General features: G+C 37.9%; 1 protein-coding gene across 1 annotated transcript in view; it reads right to left on the reverse strand.

Moving 5' to 3' along the window:
• Window positions 1–15,287, reverse strand: part of CYYR1 (cysteine and tyrosine rich 1) — a 108,243-nt gene extending 92,956 nt beyond the window's left edge. Inside the window, exons 1-2 of the mRNA XM_039237296.1 lie at window positions 14,988–15,287; window positions 9,422–9,524 (exon numbers count right to left, since the gene is read on the reverse strand). Coding sequence (XP_039093227.1) covers window positions 9,422–9,524; window positions 14,988–15,060 — 176 coding nt within the window. The 5' untranslated portion in view covers window positions 15,061–15,287. The remainder of the gene's footprint in view (window positions 1–9,421; window positions 9,525–14,987) is intronic.
• Window positions 15,288–20,328: the final 5,041 nt, after the last annotated feature.

Genomic DNA, 20,328 nt, shown 5'->3' on the forward strand with positions numbered 1-20,328 from the left:
TTCAAATATATAAAAATTACAGGTAATCATATAAAACACTCTCACACTCCCCATGTTAATTTCTATTTGCTTCAGTTGTTAAATATTTTTAGTAATAAAATAGCTAGAGTTGAAGTCCCTCCCCCCCATTCTTCTCCCGAGGTGACCAACTTGTCCCAGTTTGCCAAGGACGGTCCCCATTGTGGGACTGAAAATTCTGCATTCCGGGAAACCCCTCAGTCCTGGGAAATCCTCAAATCCATGTACACCCTTCATTCCCTCAGATATTTACACATTTACCACATGCCCCTGTTTCCTAAGTGATGCACAGAATTATTTTATGTGTTTAACTTGGCACAAATAGTATCATGTTTTGCACAATCTGTTTCTGTTAGATCTTTTTCACACAGCATTACCAGTTTTGAGATTTAGTATAATGACGCATTACCATGCACAGATTTTTTTAAGTTTATTTATTTTTGAGAGAGACAGAGACAGCATGTGCGGGGGAGAGGCAGAGAGAGAGAGAGGGAGACAGAGAATGCCAAGAAGGCTCTGTGCTGCCAGCACAGAGCCCCACACAGAGCTCGAACTCATGAAACCATGAGATCATGACCTAAGCCGAAACTTAAGAGTCGGACACTTAACCAACTGAGTCACCCAGGTGCCCTAACATGCGCGGATTTAGTGTAATTTCTGTATGCCTTTCCATTGTATAAGTGCACTCTATCCATTTTCTTCGGATGGAAATTTAGGTTGCTTCTGATGTTTGATAGTTTAACATGTTAGCCAATATTATAAATATCACCTGTTGCATATTTGGGAAATTTGTAGGGAATATACGTGAAAGAGAAATTGCTAACCTCCCGAAGTATGCTCATTTTCGTCTTTACTGCACTTGGTCAATTTGCTCCCAGAGTGCTGATAACAGGTGATGTTCTTCCGCAAACAATGTGAGCCCCATTCACTCTGGCTCACGCCACTCAGTACTGTCACACTGAAGAGCGCTGGCAACCCGAGGGCTGAGATGGTATTTCATTTCCCAGCTTTGGCTCGCTGGGTAGAGCATCTTCCATATGTTTATTGCCCTTCCATTTCTCTGCTCTCTGACTTGATTTGTGCCACACATTGCCTGTGTGGATTAAGGGTTAAGTTTAAGAGGTACAAACTGCCTGTTACAAAATATATAAGTCATGGAGATGAAAATCTTTCTTAAAAAGTATACAGTTCATTGGTTTTTAGTTTTAGTGGTTTTATTTGTGTTTTTATCTTTTATTTTAGAGATCTTTCCTATCCTGATACCATAATGCCATTTTCTCTCTTTTTTAAAAGCTGTAAATGTTTGCTTCTTGCGTTGATATAATTCATCCAATAGGAATAGATTTTTGGGTGTGGTGTGATGGAGTGATCGAGTTTAATGTTTACCCATATGGATAGCTAATGCACCATTTATTAAATAACCCACCCACCTCCATTAGTCTGTAAGGCCATCTGTTATCTGTCAAATTCCAGTGTATATATATATATGAGTCAGTTTCTAAGTTCTATATTCTATCAGTTTAGCTGTGAGCCAGTATCACATAATTTATCTACTATAATTTTATAATAAATCTTGATGTCCACAGGCATGTCTTCTCACTTTGTTCTTTTTCATATCTTTTTTTCCTACATCCTTTGCTGTCCCATGTAAACGTCACATTCAGTCTGTCAAACTCAAAACAAAAAACAAAAAACAACGGTCCTGTGGGTTTTGATTAGAATTCTACAGAATTTACATATAGCTCAGGAAGAACTGACATATGCCAATATTGATATCCTTACAATATTCCCATCTAAAATTTGATAGATCTCTTCATTTTTGTAGGTCTCTCTTCTCTCAAAATTTTTATATATTTATATTACTCCATAATGTCATTCATAGATTATTACTGGATCTTACTCAGTATCTTATCATTTTTGGTGTTATAAATGAGATTTGTCTACACGCATGCATATTACATTGTCTGAATGTTGCTGATATATAGGGATGCACTAATTTTTGCACTCTGAGCTTATATACTGCAATCTTGGTGAATTCTCTTTCATTTTTATAGTCTGAGGAGTACAGGCAATCAAACCATTTATAAATAACAATTCAGCTCCCTCCTTTCCAATTCTTATTATCCCTCTTTAACTTGTCTTGTTACTTACACTGACCAGGACGCTAAATAGAATCCCTAGAGGTTAGTTTGCCTTACACTTGCCTTTAAAGGAAAAGGTACATATAATATTGTACCACTAAGTCTGGTGTTTGATGTACGGTTTTTTGGTTTTTTGGTATTTATACCAAAATTTTGAGATATTTATAAGGTGAAGAGATTTTCCTCTGTATTCTTAGTTTGCTAAATCTTTTCTTTTAACTCCAAGTAAGGGATGAATTTTATTAATTGGTTTTTTCCCCAAGGTTCATCCTAGAATTATTCTCCTTCAAGAAGCTTTCCTAGAACCCTAGAATTGGACTAAAAGCATCTCTTCCCTAATTCTAATTCATTTTGCACTTTCTCCGGTAGATGAAACTATCTTTTTATAGGCCTATGCTTCCCAGTAACTTATAAACAATTCAAAGGCAAGAACCATGTTTGATTCAAGGCTATCTCCCCCAGAACCTGGTGTAGAATATAGAATATCTCTATACATATTTATAGATACAAATTCCTGAAAACGTGTTCTAGAAACTTCATTTCCTTCTAAAAACAAATTATGTTTCTGACATTTAAGTTTCATTTACAAAGGCAATTATGATGAACTAGAATATAAGATTTGGCTGAGAAGAGTTTTAGATTTCTAGATGTTTATTGTATAAACATCCTTATAAAATAACCCATAAAATAGAAATGTCTTCTGAGAAACACTGACTTTATTCTTATATCAAATATAATTTGTGACTACATTTGAAATCAAATTCATATTTGTTTTAACATTACATTAATTATTTATCTTTGTGTCATTATTAAAGGTAAGACCCCCCCACACACCAACTTTGATCTGCTCAGTAAGCACCTTTCAGAGTTGTTTTTTCATATCTTAATACTAAGAATATTTTATTTTAATTAATTTAAATGATGTTCCCAATACCAAAGGGCCTTTCAAAATGCATTATGTCCCAGTCAGTATTTGAAGTCCCCATGTATTTTATTCGGAATGTTCAGCTATTTAATGAGCATAGGCTTCAAATGCCATTTGAAAATATGAAACCTTTATCGTTTAACTTAGTTTTGCTTTCATGCATAACATGGTTCTGAAATCACAGTGGTGATATTTATTAGCTGTCTTTGCAAAACTGTGGGCAATATATCTTTCACATTTCATTGAGGAGAAAATAAACTTAATCCCACCAGGATCTCCATTATTCATTCTTCCTCTTGATTTTTTTTTCCCCCATAGGGATTTTGTGTTGGCCGGATGGTGCTCTGAGGAATCTCCCAATAAAGCTGTATTTTACAGAGGCACACTGGAAAAGCCAAAATCTATTTCTGGATAAAAGGATTAAATCTTATATCTTGTTATCAGGCTCACTAAATCCAACCTAGGCATTACTGGGTTCATATTCAATACTGGACACTTCTTTTTTTACTCACATAGTAATTTCTCTTCATTTCCAGTAAAGTTTTTACTTTGTCCCATTACTAACAGTAATTAACCACTCAAGTGCACCCTCTATCCCCTTGAATTCTTCCAATGCTAAAGAGTACTCTACAAACCATCGGGTCTTCTCCCTCAAGAATGCCAATTAAACTTCATCAGCAGCAAAAATTGAAATATCCCTTTTCCATATTCATCAGAGATCTTTATTTTTCATGGGGAAGAGTGGCTGAATAAAATGTTTGAGAATTATTTTGATGAGAAATTGTTTACTTCTTGAGTTGACCCAATTCTCATTTTCAAGCACAGTGAGGCTTTTAATCTTCAGGTAGTTGCCCTCATGATAAAAAAAAAATCTCAGAAGGGGAGAAATAATTCCAAGGTCACATATTATGTCATAAGTTGCTCTAAATAGTGCAACATCTCAAAGTGTTTATTCCAAATCCTTTGTTTATGGCATAAATAAAATCATGCCCATCAGCCCCCTTCTCACCTGTGTCCTTTGTCACAGTGGTGTCTAAGAATATGTCATGTCTATGTAAAGCTAGCTATCTTATTTCCAGAAAAATAATGAATTATTTTGTTTTAGTTTTGTTAAGCATGACCAATAAAACTTTGCAGAAGTAAGGACCTATCTTTTGTCTTCCCTACTTATTTATATGTTCTCTTTAAAGTTTAACCTTCCTTCTCCAGCAACATTGAATAACATGGGTTTTCACAAACTAACCATTTCCATTCTTATTTCTTTGCTTTTGCGAGTGAGGGTCTCTTTCTCTCTGGAATGCACCTCCTTTTCTCAACTGTCCATTTATATAAATATCCTTCAATATTCTGATCCAGGTTTATGTTTATGAGACTTTCCCTAAACATACACACACACACACACACACACACACACACACACACACAGTTAGCTGTTTCTCTCCTCCTGGTCCTCCAATAACACTTCATAGATTAATTCGCTGAATTAGAATTAAATTTTCTGCACTTTCTTCTCTTATGAGATTGTGAGGTCTTAGAGGTCAAGGTATATCATTTATTCATCTTTGGATCCCAGAACCTAGCTCAGTACCACCATGGTAACTAATGGGCACTCAATATGTATTTGTAAATAACTGATTACATAGTATATGCTGACTTCTGTGAAATCATTCTTAAATTCTGGAAAATGATACTATTTTTCTATATTGAACTTAGTACGTGTGACCATAAGGATCAAAAATAAATATGCTATTTAAAATAGACTTATTGTGGTGATCATTTTGCAATATATACAAATATTGAATCAATATGTTGCACACCTGAAACTAATGTAATGTTATAGGCCCACTATACTTCAATTAAAAAGTAGATATGCCATCTTTTTTAGATATGCCATTTTAAAAGTTGAATTTTTAAAAAATTTTTAAACATTTATTTATTTTTGAGAGACACAGAGAGACAGAGCACAAGTTGGGGAGGGGGAGAGAGAGAACGAGACACAGAATCCAAAGCAGGCCGCAGGCTCTGAGCTGTCAGCACAGAGCCTGATGTGAGGCTCTAACCCACAAACTGTGAGATCATGACTTAACCAACTGAAACATCCAGGCACCCCTAAGAGTTGAATATTTAAAATTTTTCATGAGATGCATATAAAATAAAAAATTCCTGACTGAAGGGGTGCCTGGACGGCTCAGTTGGTAAAGTGTCCAACTCTTGATTTCAGCTCAGGCCAAGATCTCACAGTTTGTGAGTTCGAGCCCCATGTGCAACTTGTTTGGAATTCTCTCCTTTCTCTCTCCTTACCCAAATCATGCCCTCCCTCCCTCCCTCCCTCCTTTCCTCCCTCTCTCTCTCCCCCCAAAATAAATAAACTTTTAAAAATTCCTAATTGAAAGAAGTAAAGAATGTGGGGGTGTAGAATCTGAATTTATTTGTCAAAATTAACTCATATTTAGAATATAAACTGTCTAAAAATGAGAGACCTGAGTCATATAAGTTTTTTCAACTAAAAGATAAATTGTAAGGTAGTCATTGTGATCTCTTTAGAAATAAGCCTTAGTGGTTAATTTGTAAAACAGGAAGGAGAGTTGAAGTAAACAGAATTAGATCTAAAAAAACTCTTTCTGATTATTTTAGAGGGGCCTCAGCAGTGAGAACTGAGTGCACCTTACTTTACCAATTTGTGAACAGTTTAGAATGACCCAGATTGTGCTTTGCAGTCTTTTTAGTTCATTTTAAGCTAAGCCAAGATAGCTTCTATTTTAAAAACAAACAAAAATAGAAACCAAATTATAACCAATTTATAAAATTAGTCATTTAGGATACATAACATTCCATTGTGTTTATGGCTTTCTTCCTTATTACTTTTCTAGTAACGACAAAGATTTAATTTTCTGTTAGGATGATTAAAATGATTTTTAGCAAGGGGCGCCTGGGTGGCTTAGTCGGTTAAGCGTCCGACTTTCGCTTAGGTCATGATCTCGCGGTTCGTGGGTTCGAGCCCCGCGTCAGGCTCTGTGCTGACTGCCAGTTCAGAGCCTGGAGCCTGTTTCAGCCTGTGACTCCCTCTCTCTCTGACCCTCCCCTGCTCACGCTGTCTCTCTCTCTCTCTCTCTCTCTCTCTCTCCTAGAAATAAATAAAAACTATTAAAAAAAAAAAGTTTAAAAAAATGATTTTTAGCAAGAATGTGCCTGGATTGGTAGCTTATAAGCTCCAAAATAGCAATATTTGAAAACGTATGCCTGAAAGAACTTTTGTAAGCATTCTTGGAATGATTTTTTTCTATCTCCTCCTCCCCCCAACCCCAACTTAAAAAGAAAAAAAAAAAGAAAAGCTTTGGGTGGGGTTAAGAACTCTTTTCAAATCTTAAACAATTACTGGAAATCCTGAAAATGTATTCTCCTTTATTCAGTGGGGGAAAACACTTTAAAGCTTCTCTCTCTTTTTTTTTTTTCTCCTGAGAATTGTTTACCAAAGGATTTACTTAATGGCTTCTATTTTGAACAGAGAATTCAGTTATAACTGCCTGAAATATAATGCCATCTGTGTTTATTCTCCCCCAACTCAAAACACAATTCCTTTTTTGAGATACAACAAGTACATGGCCCTAATAACCCATATAGATAAATTCCACTAATTCTTTACTTTAACCCAGGGTAAAATATGTACCATAAAAATATAAATCTGAATGCAAATATAAAACATACAAAGCACATCTGTAAAATTAAAAATGTCAAGTTCTGATTTTAGTAATTTTTTCTTCTCTCTATAATATTTACTTGGGTGGAGGTAGCTGTGAGGTGAGAAAATAAGACACAACAGGCAGAATCATGGACACTAATGGATGGGACCAGATGCCATGGGACCAAAGAATCACACAATCACTCTGAAGCCAGTTGCCTAGAATCTATGCCACGTTCTGGGGCCACCTACACATCTGCCCCAAACACCAACAGCTGGCATGTGAGATCTACTGGGAAATGAAATTGGAATTTGGTAATAAATGTATTTTAAATTACTTTACATTAATAAAAAAAATTAACATCCATTTATTTTCAGAGAGAGACAGAGTGTGAGAAGAGGAGGGCACAGAGAGAAAGGGAGACACAGAATCCCAAGCAGGCTCCAGGCTCTGAGCTGTCAGCACAGAGCCCGACATGGGGCTCGAACTCACAAGCTATGAGATCATGACCTGAGCCAAAGTTGGAGGCACAACTGACTGAGCCATCCAGGTGCCCTTATTTTAAATTACTTTAAATTGAAAAGTGATATACATATGGGAAACATGGTTAATATTTATATTGAGCATACTCTGAGCTGATCAATTCCTGTACATATCATTCTGACTGATCTCTAACATAAAAAGGAGACTTAATCCCTTTTTCAGCAAGACTCCCATGAGAAAATTTCAAACATTTTATTTAGAGTTTATTTTGCACTTCAAGAATGCTTAAATTCCGTTCATCAATCTTTATTACAGCCTGACATTTCTTATAGCCACAGTAGACTTCAAAAGTATGCTGAAGTATGATTATTTTTGGCCTTATTCAGTTATGATCTCCATTATCAGCCCCAACTTTGATTTTAGAAAGTGTATGTGGTGCCAGCTTTTCTATTCTTAGGGAATGGTGGATGAGTTATAAGCCCTATCAATGGACATAGCCCTAAAATAGCCAGGCACATTTCCCTTCATGCCTAATCTTTCCTGTTGCTACTGAAGCCTTCGCAGGGCAGGAGTTAAGCCACAACAAAACAGCTCCCAAATCATCCCGACAGTCACTTGAAAAATGAAAACTAAGGAGCTGGTCTAAAAGACTAGATCCTTGCTGTTATTTGAAAGCCCTATGTGATTTTTACTGGGAAAAGCCTTACATTCCTCATTGTCTAACTTCTTGACTTTAAGATCCATGTAGAAGAACAGAGATTTGCAAACCTTTCAGACACACAACCCTGAAGGCAGTTCCTGCTTCTCCATTTCCCTTTGCCCAATAGCATCTCCAAAATAAAATCTCAGTTTGTTATGGAGGGACAATAAACACATTCTTTTTTAAAAAAAATTTTTTTAGGGGCGCCTGGGTGGCTTAGTCGGTTAAGCGTCCGACTTTCGCTTAGGTCATGATCTCGCGGTTCGTGGGTTCGAGCCCCGCGTCGGGCTCTGTGCTGACTGCCGGCTCAGAGCCTGGAGCCTGTTTCAGTCTGTGACTCCCTCTCTCTCTGACCCTCCCCTGCTCGCTCTGTCTCTCTCTCTTTCTCTCCTAGAAATAAATAAAAATATTAAAAAAAATTTATTTTATTTATTTCTAGGAGAGAGAGAGAGAGAAAGAAAATGAGAGAGAGAGAGAGACAGCATAAGTAGGGGAGGGTCAGACAGAGAGGGAGACACAGAATCTGAAGCAGACTCCAGGCTCTGAGCGAGCTGTCAGCACAGAGCCCGACGTGGGGCTCGAACCCACGAACCGTGAGATCATGACCTGAGCTGAAGTCGGATGCTTAACCGACTGAGCCACCCAGGTGCCCCAGGACATTAAACACATTCTATGTGTGTTTGTTTCACTGACGTTTGTGCTTGGTTATCACTTTATGGTGTTGATGCCTAGACTTTCTTGGACTCTGAGCTTATTTCCTGAAGTTGTTTGATATACATTATGTACAAAATTGACATGTCATATCTCAACTGTTTTATTCATAATGTCTCTTTTCCCTGATATCTACTGAATGAGACAGACAAATACATGACAAAATAAACTAGTCATAACTAAATGACAGATTCTAGCTTACAAATCCTTCAACACAGCAGACAAAACCATATACTTGACATTAAAAAATGATCAGTAATATACACGTTGTCGATGAAAAACATGGTTATTATAAAACACAAATTAAGCAGTAAAAAAATACTTCTTAACCCCCTTCTAATAAAAGCAGCTTATTTTGCATATCACTTTGCATATTTTGTTAAATAATATAACACTCTAGACAGTGAGGAGTGTTGAATATCTCCAGTGAAGGCTTTATGTCAATAACGACTCTTTGGGCACCCACGTGGCTCAGTCAGTTGATTTCAGATCAGGTCACCTCTAGCGTTTCATGTGATCCTGCATTTTGTATGATTTCAGCTCAGGTCACATGTAGCATTTAATGGCACAGTGCAGAGCCTGCTTGGAATTCTCTCTCTCTCTCTCTCTGCTTCTCTCCTCATCCCAAAATAGATAAATAAACTTAAAAAAAAATTACCGCTTTTAAAATGTCTTGCCCCTACCTATATACCTTGGTACTTCGTGAAAACATAACTGAAGAATGGGAAAAGCATCAGTATTGCCAAACTTGACCAGTACTCACGAGAGGATATTCCCAATATAGGCGTAGTAGGAGCAACAGTAGGGTGTGGTCCCATCGCAACAGTAAGATCTGCAGTCTTTGCCGCACTGAGCAAGGCAGTCCTCTGCAAAACAAATACCACACACGCCCTTTACAGCTCTGACCTCACAGCTTCATGAAAAGTATCCGATTTTATATTACAGTCAGTCAACGACCCCACTTCAGTGCATTTCGATATTCATTTTATGTCCTCAGAATTCTAAAACATGAATAAACATCTAAACTAGTCTTCCTTCCCTATTGGATATAAATCTAGAAAAGGCAAAGACCATATTTTGAATTTCCTTCATCAAACATCGTAATTGGTAGTCAGCATCATTGAATGAGACAATGAAAGGAGAAGTGAATGATCTGAGGGTTCAGTCATTCAATTTTTCAACAGACTTCTTCTAACAATTTTGAAATGATAAAGTCTTTGGACTTGAGGCTACTACTTCCAATTAACATCATTTTATGGAATGTGTTATCGACATGTAGAATGTCACCTGGAGGTAATTTTAAATAATGTATATTTTTATGACAATGCATTGTATGTTACTTTTTCTCTACATTTTTTTTTTACCTTCATAATGGCAGTCTGCATACATATGGTAACACAAATGAGTCTGCATATTCTGTGAACCCACTGGATTGGAAGATGATGAGTCAGTTGTAGGAAGATGTTCCCATAGATAGCTATCTTGTGAATAATTAAGAATTTATTTAATATCAGATTTAAGAATCAACTAGTTATGAAACAGCACTGTGGGATGGGGGAAAGGTGCTTTCTGAGTAGAAAGGACATGTTGGAACTGATAAAACCAAATTACTCTCTTTTTTTCATAGGTTTTTGGAAAGGAAAATTATACCCCAAATGTTGAATAAAAATTGCCCTAGCTTTTAAAAGTTCTTTGTGCCACTTGAATGATTTATGTTTAACAAGTTAAGATTATTATTTCATTATAATCGGTGGTATAAATTATAACAGATATGTGAGTTTTAGGTACCTGATTAGAAACACATTAAGTACAGCCTGATAATTTAAGTTTCAAGTTCAAGAATCACAAAGAAAGTCCTTTCTAACTCAACCCCTAACAGTAATACCAACTATTATCTAGATTACATAACTCTCTTGCTTTCCTGTCAAATCATAACCGGTAACTACAAGACGTCACATTATGTCTGTGTGTCCAGGTGGTGGAATTGTCTATAAAGGGAAATTTAGATTTTTAAAACATTTTTTAAATGTTTATTGTTGAGAGAGAGAGGCAAAGCATGAGCGGGGAGGGGCAAGGAAAGAGAGGGAGACACAGACTCTGAAGCAGGCTCCAGGCTCTGAGCTGTCAGCACAGAGCCTGACATGGGGCTCGAACCCACGAACCAGGAGATCATGACCTGAGCCAAAGTCAGAAGCTTAACCAACTGAGCCACCCAGGCGCCCCTAGATTTTGTTTTTAAATCACCTCCCTGCCAGGACGATTCTCAACAAATGAATGTCATCACAAAGTAGCAAAGTTCATTCTGTTTTTGCAATAATGCATGTACTTTGTAGAACACATGAAAACATTCATCTTTTTCCCCCTCAATTTTACTTCTACCTCATAAATTAACAAACCTTCATGTTTTCTTCTGAGACGTGGTAAGAAGAAATGAGAGGAAGAAATAATTGCCTTTGTAAGATTCAGTAACTCTCCTGCAAACCACTGTTAAAATTTGAAAATAAACACACAATCTAATGATCTATTGACAGGGCATGCTCTTTGCCGAGTGCATCACTCTTTTCAAGGCTATTTATCATTTTCCTGATGAACTTCTATAGCGCTCATTTTTAGTGCTGTGTAGTTAATTGAGACATTTAGATTAGTTAGTTGTCTCAAGAGGCTTAACAGGGATGTTCTGCTTCATGTTCTTTAAAGCCATGCAGATAGTTGGGGCGCCTGGGTGGCTTAGTCGGTTAAGCGTCCGACTTTCGCTTAGGTCACGATCTCATGGTTCGTGGGTTCGAGCCCCGCGTCGGGCTCTGTGCTGACTGCCAGCTCAGAGCCTGGAGCCTGTTTCAGTCTGTGACTCCCTCTCTCTCTGACCCTCCCCTGCTCACTCTCTCTCTCTAGAAATAAATTAAAAAAACCTTAAAAAAAATAAAAAAATAAATAAAATAAAGCCATGCAGATAGCAGGAAAGCTGATGTCCCCTTTTTTCTGTCTGGGCAGGACGACCCATATGTGAGTAGCTTTGCGGGGTGCCTTTCGAATGATGCCCTTGAAAGTGACATCTTATTCAACTCTCCATGAATATCAAAGGCTCAATTACTATTCTTGTGTTCCAGTTACTACTATTCTAAGGACAGGGTGTTATCAAAATATTTTGTACCAATGTTACAGGAAACCAAGCCCAACATCTTGCAGCCAAGAAGCTGGACTATACCTGCAGCAAACATCAAGATCGTGTCACAAGTTGTTCATTATTTTTATGGCATTTTCCAGCGGCCCTGTCTACTTCCCAGAATTAAACAACTGAAAAGAGCAGATGTAATAGTACGGCAAATAGATTCACGATCACAGCATTCTCACACTGAGGTTTTGACCACACGTCAAATCTTCTTCTAGCACGTTACTTGCTTTCTCCAGTTTATTGGAGAACAATTCTGTGAAAATCAGATTTGGAAGACACCAGAGCACTTTCTCCCTTGTGAAGAATGGAACATTCCAACTGTTTCAGAAGATAATTGATACTACTTCTAATATTCGAATTAATATTCTTGCGAAATAGCCAGTCCAAATTTTCTTCACTGAGTTTAATCAAAGGCGTGATCTGGAAGAAGGTCCTCCAACCCTCGCCCCACCTTAAGGAATGTGTAGTGCAGGAAAAGCGACATCTGGCTGGGATCACATGCTCAGAAATGGCTCTTGAAAGCTACAGCTGAGGACAAAAGAGGAAGGAAAGGGAAGGGACAGAAGTCACTTCTGAGGCTGGGAAGGCAAAACCTTGGCCAGATCCTGCCTTTGTCGCCTATAGTGGGAGTTGGATGATGGCGTAAATTTCGTTGAGTCTCTTTCTGAAGGTGATTCTATGCATTAGGCATGGAAACTTCGCTCATACCTCCTTATCAAGTGGAGCATGACTTTAATGCATTTGTTTTGGGGGAAAGTAATTCAGGGCATGCGGGGTGCATCTACGTAGGTTTTTTTCCCCCTTAAAGCTGGCAATTTATTGAACAGCGTGTCTCAACTCTTCTATCTGCATTGTTTCCTCATTTTACCCCAGTCCTCACTTCCAGCCACATCTCTTAGTTCCAACCAAAATGAATTGTGTATCTTTGCAAATATATATCTCATGGTTTTTGCCTTTGTTCCCATTATATCTTTCTCCATTTCCTTATGTCCGTGGCTTCCCTACCAAAAGTCTAGTTCCTAAAATTCCTCCTTAATTCCATTTCTCTGAGCAAATACTCGTTGGGCTCTTCTTATGGGCCAGGTGTTTTGCCAGTCTCTGAATCTCATGCTGAACAAAACAGACATCATTTTCTTGGATCTTACTCCCCGAAGCCAGCAGTGATGTTCCCTCCTGTGAACACCTGTGGCACATGAAGTAATTCGCCTATGACACAGCCTTTTATACGCTATAGTAGGCCCGCTGTACACTTATCTCCCAGACAAGACTCAGAGCATGGCCTCTTTGCTATATCACTCGAAATACGTCATTCACTAAATATTGGGGAAATAAATATGGCAAGCGTAAAAGGATTTCTGAAGCAAAGAGTTCAGGAGTTAACACCAAAGAGCACATTAGCTAAACATTTCTTATCAAAGACAGTAAGTTAATTTAGTATTATTGGCTTGTGGTTACTTTGTAACTTACGAGGGAGGTGTGCCTAAGGAGAGAAAAAATGAATGCAGACAAACTTTCTAAATTTACCAAACTTGTGGCCAGCCGGCACTGCAGATTTCCTGGACCTTAGAGATTGTGTACCCAGCACAGGAGGGGGGGTGGGGTTTGGGGAACAGGAGGAAAGGAAGGAAAAATGCATGCATTAGAAGCTTTCAGTGTACCACAGGGAATAAAATATACAAAAGAATAAGTTGCTGTTCAAAGGTGTGCTTGTGTAAAGATAAATGATGTTGTGTTCTATTTTCTTATTTTTGTTTTCTGTGGATAAACAGAGGAAGTGGAAAGAATCATTGCTTCAAATAAACTCATAAGATTTTACTATAAAACTAATAACACAATTGTTTCTTTTGGCCTCACAAATTCTGAAATATACTTTAAGTAAAAGAAATAAGCAAACAGATTAGAATGCGGTTTTTCCTCATTAAATAGGAAGTTCTTTTCCCACTTTTATAAATTTTTGCTTAAAAGTCAGCATTTTCCTTGCAATAAAATATCTTTTACATAACTTCTAGACAGCCACTAATTTACATTTTAGTGTACAAATTGAAAATTTCTATAGAAGTTTGGGGAGTCATTTCCGGCAAGGTTGAATGAGAAGTTCAATTCTCTTCATGTTCAAGTTCAACAATGTTGAAGAACCGCTTCATTTCAGTTGCAATCTTCCTTAAGTATCAAAAAATAAATCACAGTGCCACATAAATTTACTATTGCAAGGTCACAGGTAAGCCTGTGATTTTTTTTTTCTTTTTGTCCTAGGAAGTGAGAGACATGAAAACATTTTACAAAGCACTTTGCTTTCAGCTTGTTTTGTGAATAGGAAGCAGATGAAAAACCACATGTGTAATTAACTTTATACATGAATAACCAATGAAAAGCCATTTTGAGCTCCATATCAATCACGAACCAAGAAAACCGCTCTGCTCCGTCAATTATTAGCAATTCTCAGGAAGAATAATTAGATGGAGGGAAATTAAATTTCTTTCACCTATAAACAGTGTTTCACGAAATCGATGAAAACAGGATTAGACTCTGGGTGAATTTACGCCTCTCAAAAACCTTGCATTTGAACTCAAAGCATCCAATTATCCAGACTACACACTTGAGAATCATCTTCTGAAGCGAAATAAACAAAACAAAAAACAGAACAGAACAAAACAAAAACCCGATGGTCTAAGGCTTTTTATTTTGAAATATTCAGAGTGTGGGGCTAGCCAGGAGAGTAGATAGACTATCTTGAAATGGAAAAGTCACCACATTAATTTTAAAACTTCAGCAAATACCTCTAAATCTCAGGTAGTTTTTAAAAATGCTTTTCTCCTACCCCTCAGTCTCTGCCCTCAACCCCCCGCCCCCCCATGCCTGAGTCGTGGACAGCATAAATTACATGCTATCCAGAGACTGAAATCCCCTAATTGGGGAACTGGGATTTTTAAACTGCTTGCAGAGAGAGAAGGGGAGAGGAAAGGAGACCAGGAAAGTTAAAGAGAAGGAAGGAAACCAAACAGAACCGCGTGGGGGTCGCGCCGAGGGCCCCAGTCGCCGGCCTCGGGGGCTGCCCGGCGGGGACCACGCCGGCTCGCTCGCCGGCGGAGCCCGAGGGCGACCCCAGCGCAGCCCCAAGCCTTCTTCCCCGCTCCCGCCGCCCCGCCGCGCCACTGACCTGCGTAGACAAAGAGCAGGGCCAACTTCGGAAACAAGATCGCTGGACCCCCGGGCAGCCTCAGCGCGTCCATCCAAGCCGGTGGCCGCAGGTTGCGCGCCAAGACAGACGGACAGACGCACAGGCTGGAGAGAGGGCCGGGGGAGAAGGGGGAGCCCGGGACGCCGAGGCGCGGGAGCGCGATCAGAGGGGCCGGGCAGCGCTGCCGAGACGGGGGGCCCGCGGGGACCCGGCCATGGCCCTGGGAGTCTTCGAGGGGAGCCCAGGCGGGCGCGCGCGGGGCTGCGCGGGGGCCGCGGTCTCTTTGTCTCTGCCCGCGGCGCTTGCGCTCGGGCGGCAGGCGAGGCTCCAGCGTCCTGGGCCACCCGGGCTCACATTTCATCTCCGCGGGTGGCACCGACGTGGGGCTGGGGGCGGGGGTGGCCCCGACTCCACCCCACCCTCCGGTTCTTGCAGCTATAGCGTGAGTCCTGGAGCCGGAGGGAACTTCTTCTAACCCGACGCTTTGGCAATTGCTGTGCAGTTTAGCAAGCTCTTTTTATCTTCCAGCCCTCCACTCTGATTTTTCTTTTAGGAGCAAATGGGTGAAGAAGAGTGTAGCTTTTTATCTTTAAATAAATATAGGGAATTTTTAGGGTTGAGGGTCCTCGACAAAGAAAGCCAATAAAGAAAGCTCAGGAGAATTGGAGAGTCAGAAACGGTGTATAGTGTCTCTGCCAAAAGCTGATAATATATTTATTTGCTGAACACCTAAAGCATTGTCAGTGAAGTGGAAAACAGAACAAGAATGTACACTGGCATCACTATTATTTGATACTGTTCTGGAGTTATTGGCCTATGCAATTAGACAAGAGAAAGAAAAAAGTTATAAAAATTGGAAGCAATATTTTCATTTGCAAATCATATGCTTGTATATGTGGAAAATCAGAAAGAATCAGTGAAACAGCTCTTAAATAGGGTTATGTGACTAGAGAAGCAATTTGCTTTCATGCAAATAAAAATTGATTAGAAAGTTCTTAGTTTTATGCATGAAAGAAAAAAACATAAGTAAGTGAATAAAGATAATTCTCTTTATTTATTATAGAAAATTCAAAAGGGCGATGAATAGGATAAGCCTCAACAGAAAACAGTTACGTTATAACATCACAATAATTGAAACAGTTCTCATTAACACTAGAATAGAAGGCTCAATGGAACAGAATGGAAAATCCAAAAATAAAAACACATATGCATAGAAATTTAATTTATACTTTTTTAAAAAGATATTTTTAAAACAGAAGAGGAAATTATGAGCTACCCAATGGATTGTGTTGGGGCCTTAAGTACGCATCTATGGATTCTTATCTCCTTTCATCAAAACAATATCATATGAATTAAGTATTTACACTAGAGGATGCAATTATAAAAATGTTAGATAAAAATGAGAGGATGACATGTAAATAATCACGGAAAGCTTTTCTAAGCATTATCAAATCTCAAAAGTCATAAAAGAAACAAATTGACCAATTTGACTCCATAAGAGATAAAACTTTCTGTATATGACAAGTCACACATTTGACTGGGAAAAAATATTTAAAATGCATAGGATAGACAAAGTCCTGATCTCCTTAATATGTAAAGAACTTAAAAAATCAATAAGGAAAAGAAAACCAATAGAAACTGAGCATAAATATTAATAGATTGATCTATCATCTATGTATGTATGTATGTATGTATGTATGTATCTATCATCTGTCTATCATTTATCTCTGTCTTCTAGTTTTCTAAATATCCTAACTCCCCAAAAAGAAAAAAAAACAAAAATCGAATTGACAGTGAGACATCATTTTTTCATATATCAGATCAACCAAGGAAACAAAAAACAACCCAACTTTTAAGGAGAACAATGTGGCAATTTGTATCAAAATTTAAATACACATGCAGTTTAATGTAATTTGTCCTCCTCTAGGAGTTTAGTCCTATAAATATGCATGCTGCTGCTTGGATGTAAGAAAATGGGAAGAAAAACCACCTTCAAAATAAATATAATCTGAGATCCCAAGCATGCTGTATGCTTCAGCAAAGGCCTAGTCATCCACCTGTTCAATAAGAAGCCCGGTCAAGTGCTCCTCTCTCTCAGTTCCAACAGCTGATCTATCACAAAGTTTTACTGATTGTGCGTCCAAACAACATTCAAAAATATTGCATTTTACCTTCTATCTCTGCTCTAATCTAGGCTCTTAGAGTCTCCGTTACCAGCAGTTTCCCTGCCTCCAAAGATATTCTCCAGGCGGAAGCTAGAATATTTCTTCTTAAATTAAAGATTTTATCACATTCACTCACTTGTTTAAAACCCAGTGCATTCCTTCTGCTCTTGGCTTAAAATCCAGACATTTAACCCATGGATTTTGAGAAACTTCATCAGTTGCTCCTCACCTGAAATCAACATTCTGCTGGGGAACACAATTTCTAAATAATTGTCAGAATTTCTACATAATCAGAAGAATGGCTGGAGGAAGTCTCAAATATACAGGATTTTGAATCCTTAAAAGAGGAAGATATGGATGTAAGTGACTGTTTGCAAAGCTGGAGAATGAGACTGAAGGTTTTGGGAATGGAATCATGCTTCCCTCTCCAGGTGAAACTGGATGCAGAACCTAGGTCTGGGGTGATGGGAACAGGCATCTGGAGATGAAGGGCATGACCACTCCTGCCCGGTTGTTGCCCACAGCCCTGGGACAGGCAGCTTGTTGCCAATGATGTCAGTAGCCAGTGGGAGTGTTGATCAGAGTAGCCTCTCCTTGCTTACTTTTGAGAACAGAGCCTTCTCTTCACTTCGATGGGAAGACCAACCAAGCTTGCCTGCTGGTTCCCATTGCAAAAGATAGTCCACCTCAAAGTACTCAGGTGCTTAAGGTGCAAAATATGTACGGATGTACATGTGTACACAAATATATATGAAGTGAAAAACCTTAAAACACAGCATTAGAGGGAAGAAATGAGTTTTTTGAAATTAAAATAAAACTTGATTTGGAATTTAAAAATTTTTTTTAAAAATATTTATTAAATTTTGAGAGGCAGAGAGAGACAGATCATGAGCAGGGGAATGGCAGAGAGAGAGGGAGACACAGAATCCAAAGCAGGCTCCAGGCTCTGAGCTGTCAGCACAGAGCTCAATGCAAGGCTCAAACTTGCACACTCTGAGATCATGACCTGAGCTGAAGTCAGGTGCTTAGCCAACTGAGCCACCCAGTCACCGCTGATTTGGAATTTTAAAAATATCACAGAAAAATTATAAAATTGTCACACACAAAAAAAACTTAGGCTGTTAGATCAAATTGAGGGCATATTTCATAACAGAAAAATATGCAAAGAAATACAAACCATGAATTAAAATATTAAAAAACGTTATAGCACATAGAAGAGACCAAATATGAAAGTAATATGCAAGCTAGACATAGTTTTAAAAGAAAAAAAGTGAAGAAACAAATATTAAAAAGATAATTCTTCAAAATTCTAAGCTACAATAAAATTTGAATTTTCAAATTTAAAATGGTGAGTGAGTTCCAGGAAAACTTTTTAAAAAAGAAGAATCCACATATACATATTCTAGAGACCTATTTGAATTAGTATAAATTTAAAATCATATAAATTTTTCTACATAATAAAAAAGTTTGCTTAGAAAGAGAATCGGACATTAGACTTCTCATTTGCAAACTTAGAATTTGAGAGTGAAAATGTTTCTGTACCTTTGAAAGATAAAGACTATAGCCCAAGAATCTTATTTCCAAATCATATTCCATTAATATTTGAGTTCATTAATATATTTCTAACAGCATTTATTATAATTTTAAAACATGATAAAGAGCTTACATGTCCAGTTAAGCAAATTGGGATGCATCCATATTATGGATTAATATCCAATACTTTAAAATAGTGGAGAAAGTCCTTAAGGTATATAGTTAAGAGGAAAACTAGGAAAGGAAAGTATCCAAGAGAAACAATCCATGGGTAAACATGTTGTGCTATACATCCATACAGTGAGACACAACTTGGCAGTAAAAACAAGTTTGAAGAATATGCAACAGCATGGATGACGTTCTGGAAGAATATGTTGAGCAAAGTAACCAGACACAAACAAATGGCTGTATAATATTGTTCACATGATATTCTAGAAAAGACAAAAATAATCTATAATGACAGAAAGCAGCTTACTGGTTCCCTGGGAATGGGATTGTAGACTGTCATAAGGGTCATGGCAATCTTCTGTATCTTAATAAAGGGAGCCATCACCCAGCTGCATACATACGCTGAAGTCATGGAAATGCACATTAATAGTACACTTAAAATATGTATGTTCTAGACTATGTAAATTATACCTCAAGGAAGTCGATTTTCTAAAAGCTATTGCTAATACAAACATGGGAGATAAGAGTTAAGATAAATTTGTAAAAATAGCTATTTTTTGACTGCTGGAATTCTGTTATTTAATAATTTCCCCAAATGTTCACTATAGCTATACATAGCTCTTAACATATAATAAATGTTAACTTCAAAAAGATGGTATCTGGAGGCACCTGGATGACTCAGTCCAACTCTTGGTTTTGGCTCAGGTCATGATCTCATGGTTCGTGAGTTGAAGCCTTGCATCAGGCTCCACGCTGACAGTGCAGTGCCTGCTTTGGATTCTCTCTTTCCCCCTTTCTCTGCTCTTCCCACACTTGTGTACGAGTGCTCTCTCTCTCAAAATAAATAAATAAGTAAACTTAAAAAAAAAGACGGCATCCATCTTTTGCAATGTTATTACATTATTAAACTTATGTCTATGGAGAATATTTAATAATAGAGAAAAATGTTCATAGTCTTTCTAAAGAAGAAGCAAAATTGTACTTCCTTTGAGATCCTAGTTTAGTGAACATATAGATACATACTCCTTTATTTCTGTTTATGTGTTTTCCACATATTTTACCATAAACATGTATTTTTTTATAATGAGAAAAATGGGTTTTTAAATAAAATCGTTTAGTCTGACCATGGCAAGTAGAGTGGATATTTCCTAACAATTAATATGAAAGTTTTTCAATACTATTGTATTTTGAAAATTGAACAGTTTTATCTCTAAAGATATTTTATTTTATTTTATTTTATTTTTTTTACAAATAGTTTATTGTCAAATTAGTTTCCACATAACACTCAGTGCTCATCCCCACAAGTACCCTCCTCCATGCCTCTCCCTCCTCCCCCCCACATCCATCAGTCCTCAGTTTTTGTCAGCATTCAAGAGTCTCTCATGGTTTGCCTCTCTCCCTTTCCCCCACCATTTCCCCCCTTCTTCTCCCCCATGGTCCTCCATCAAGTTCCT

This window comes from Hyaena hyaena, unplaced genomic scaffold, assembly GCF_003009895.1.
Source record: "Hyaena hyaena isolate Hyena2069 unplaced genomic scaffold, ASM300989v1 scaffold_122, whole genome shotgun sequence".
NCBI classification, from domain to species: Eukaryota; Metazoa; Chordata; class Mammalia; order Carnivora; family Hyaenidae; genus Hyaena; species Hyaena hyaena.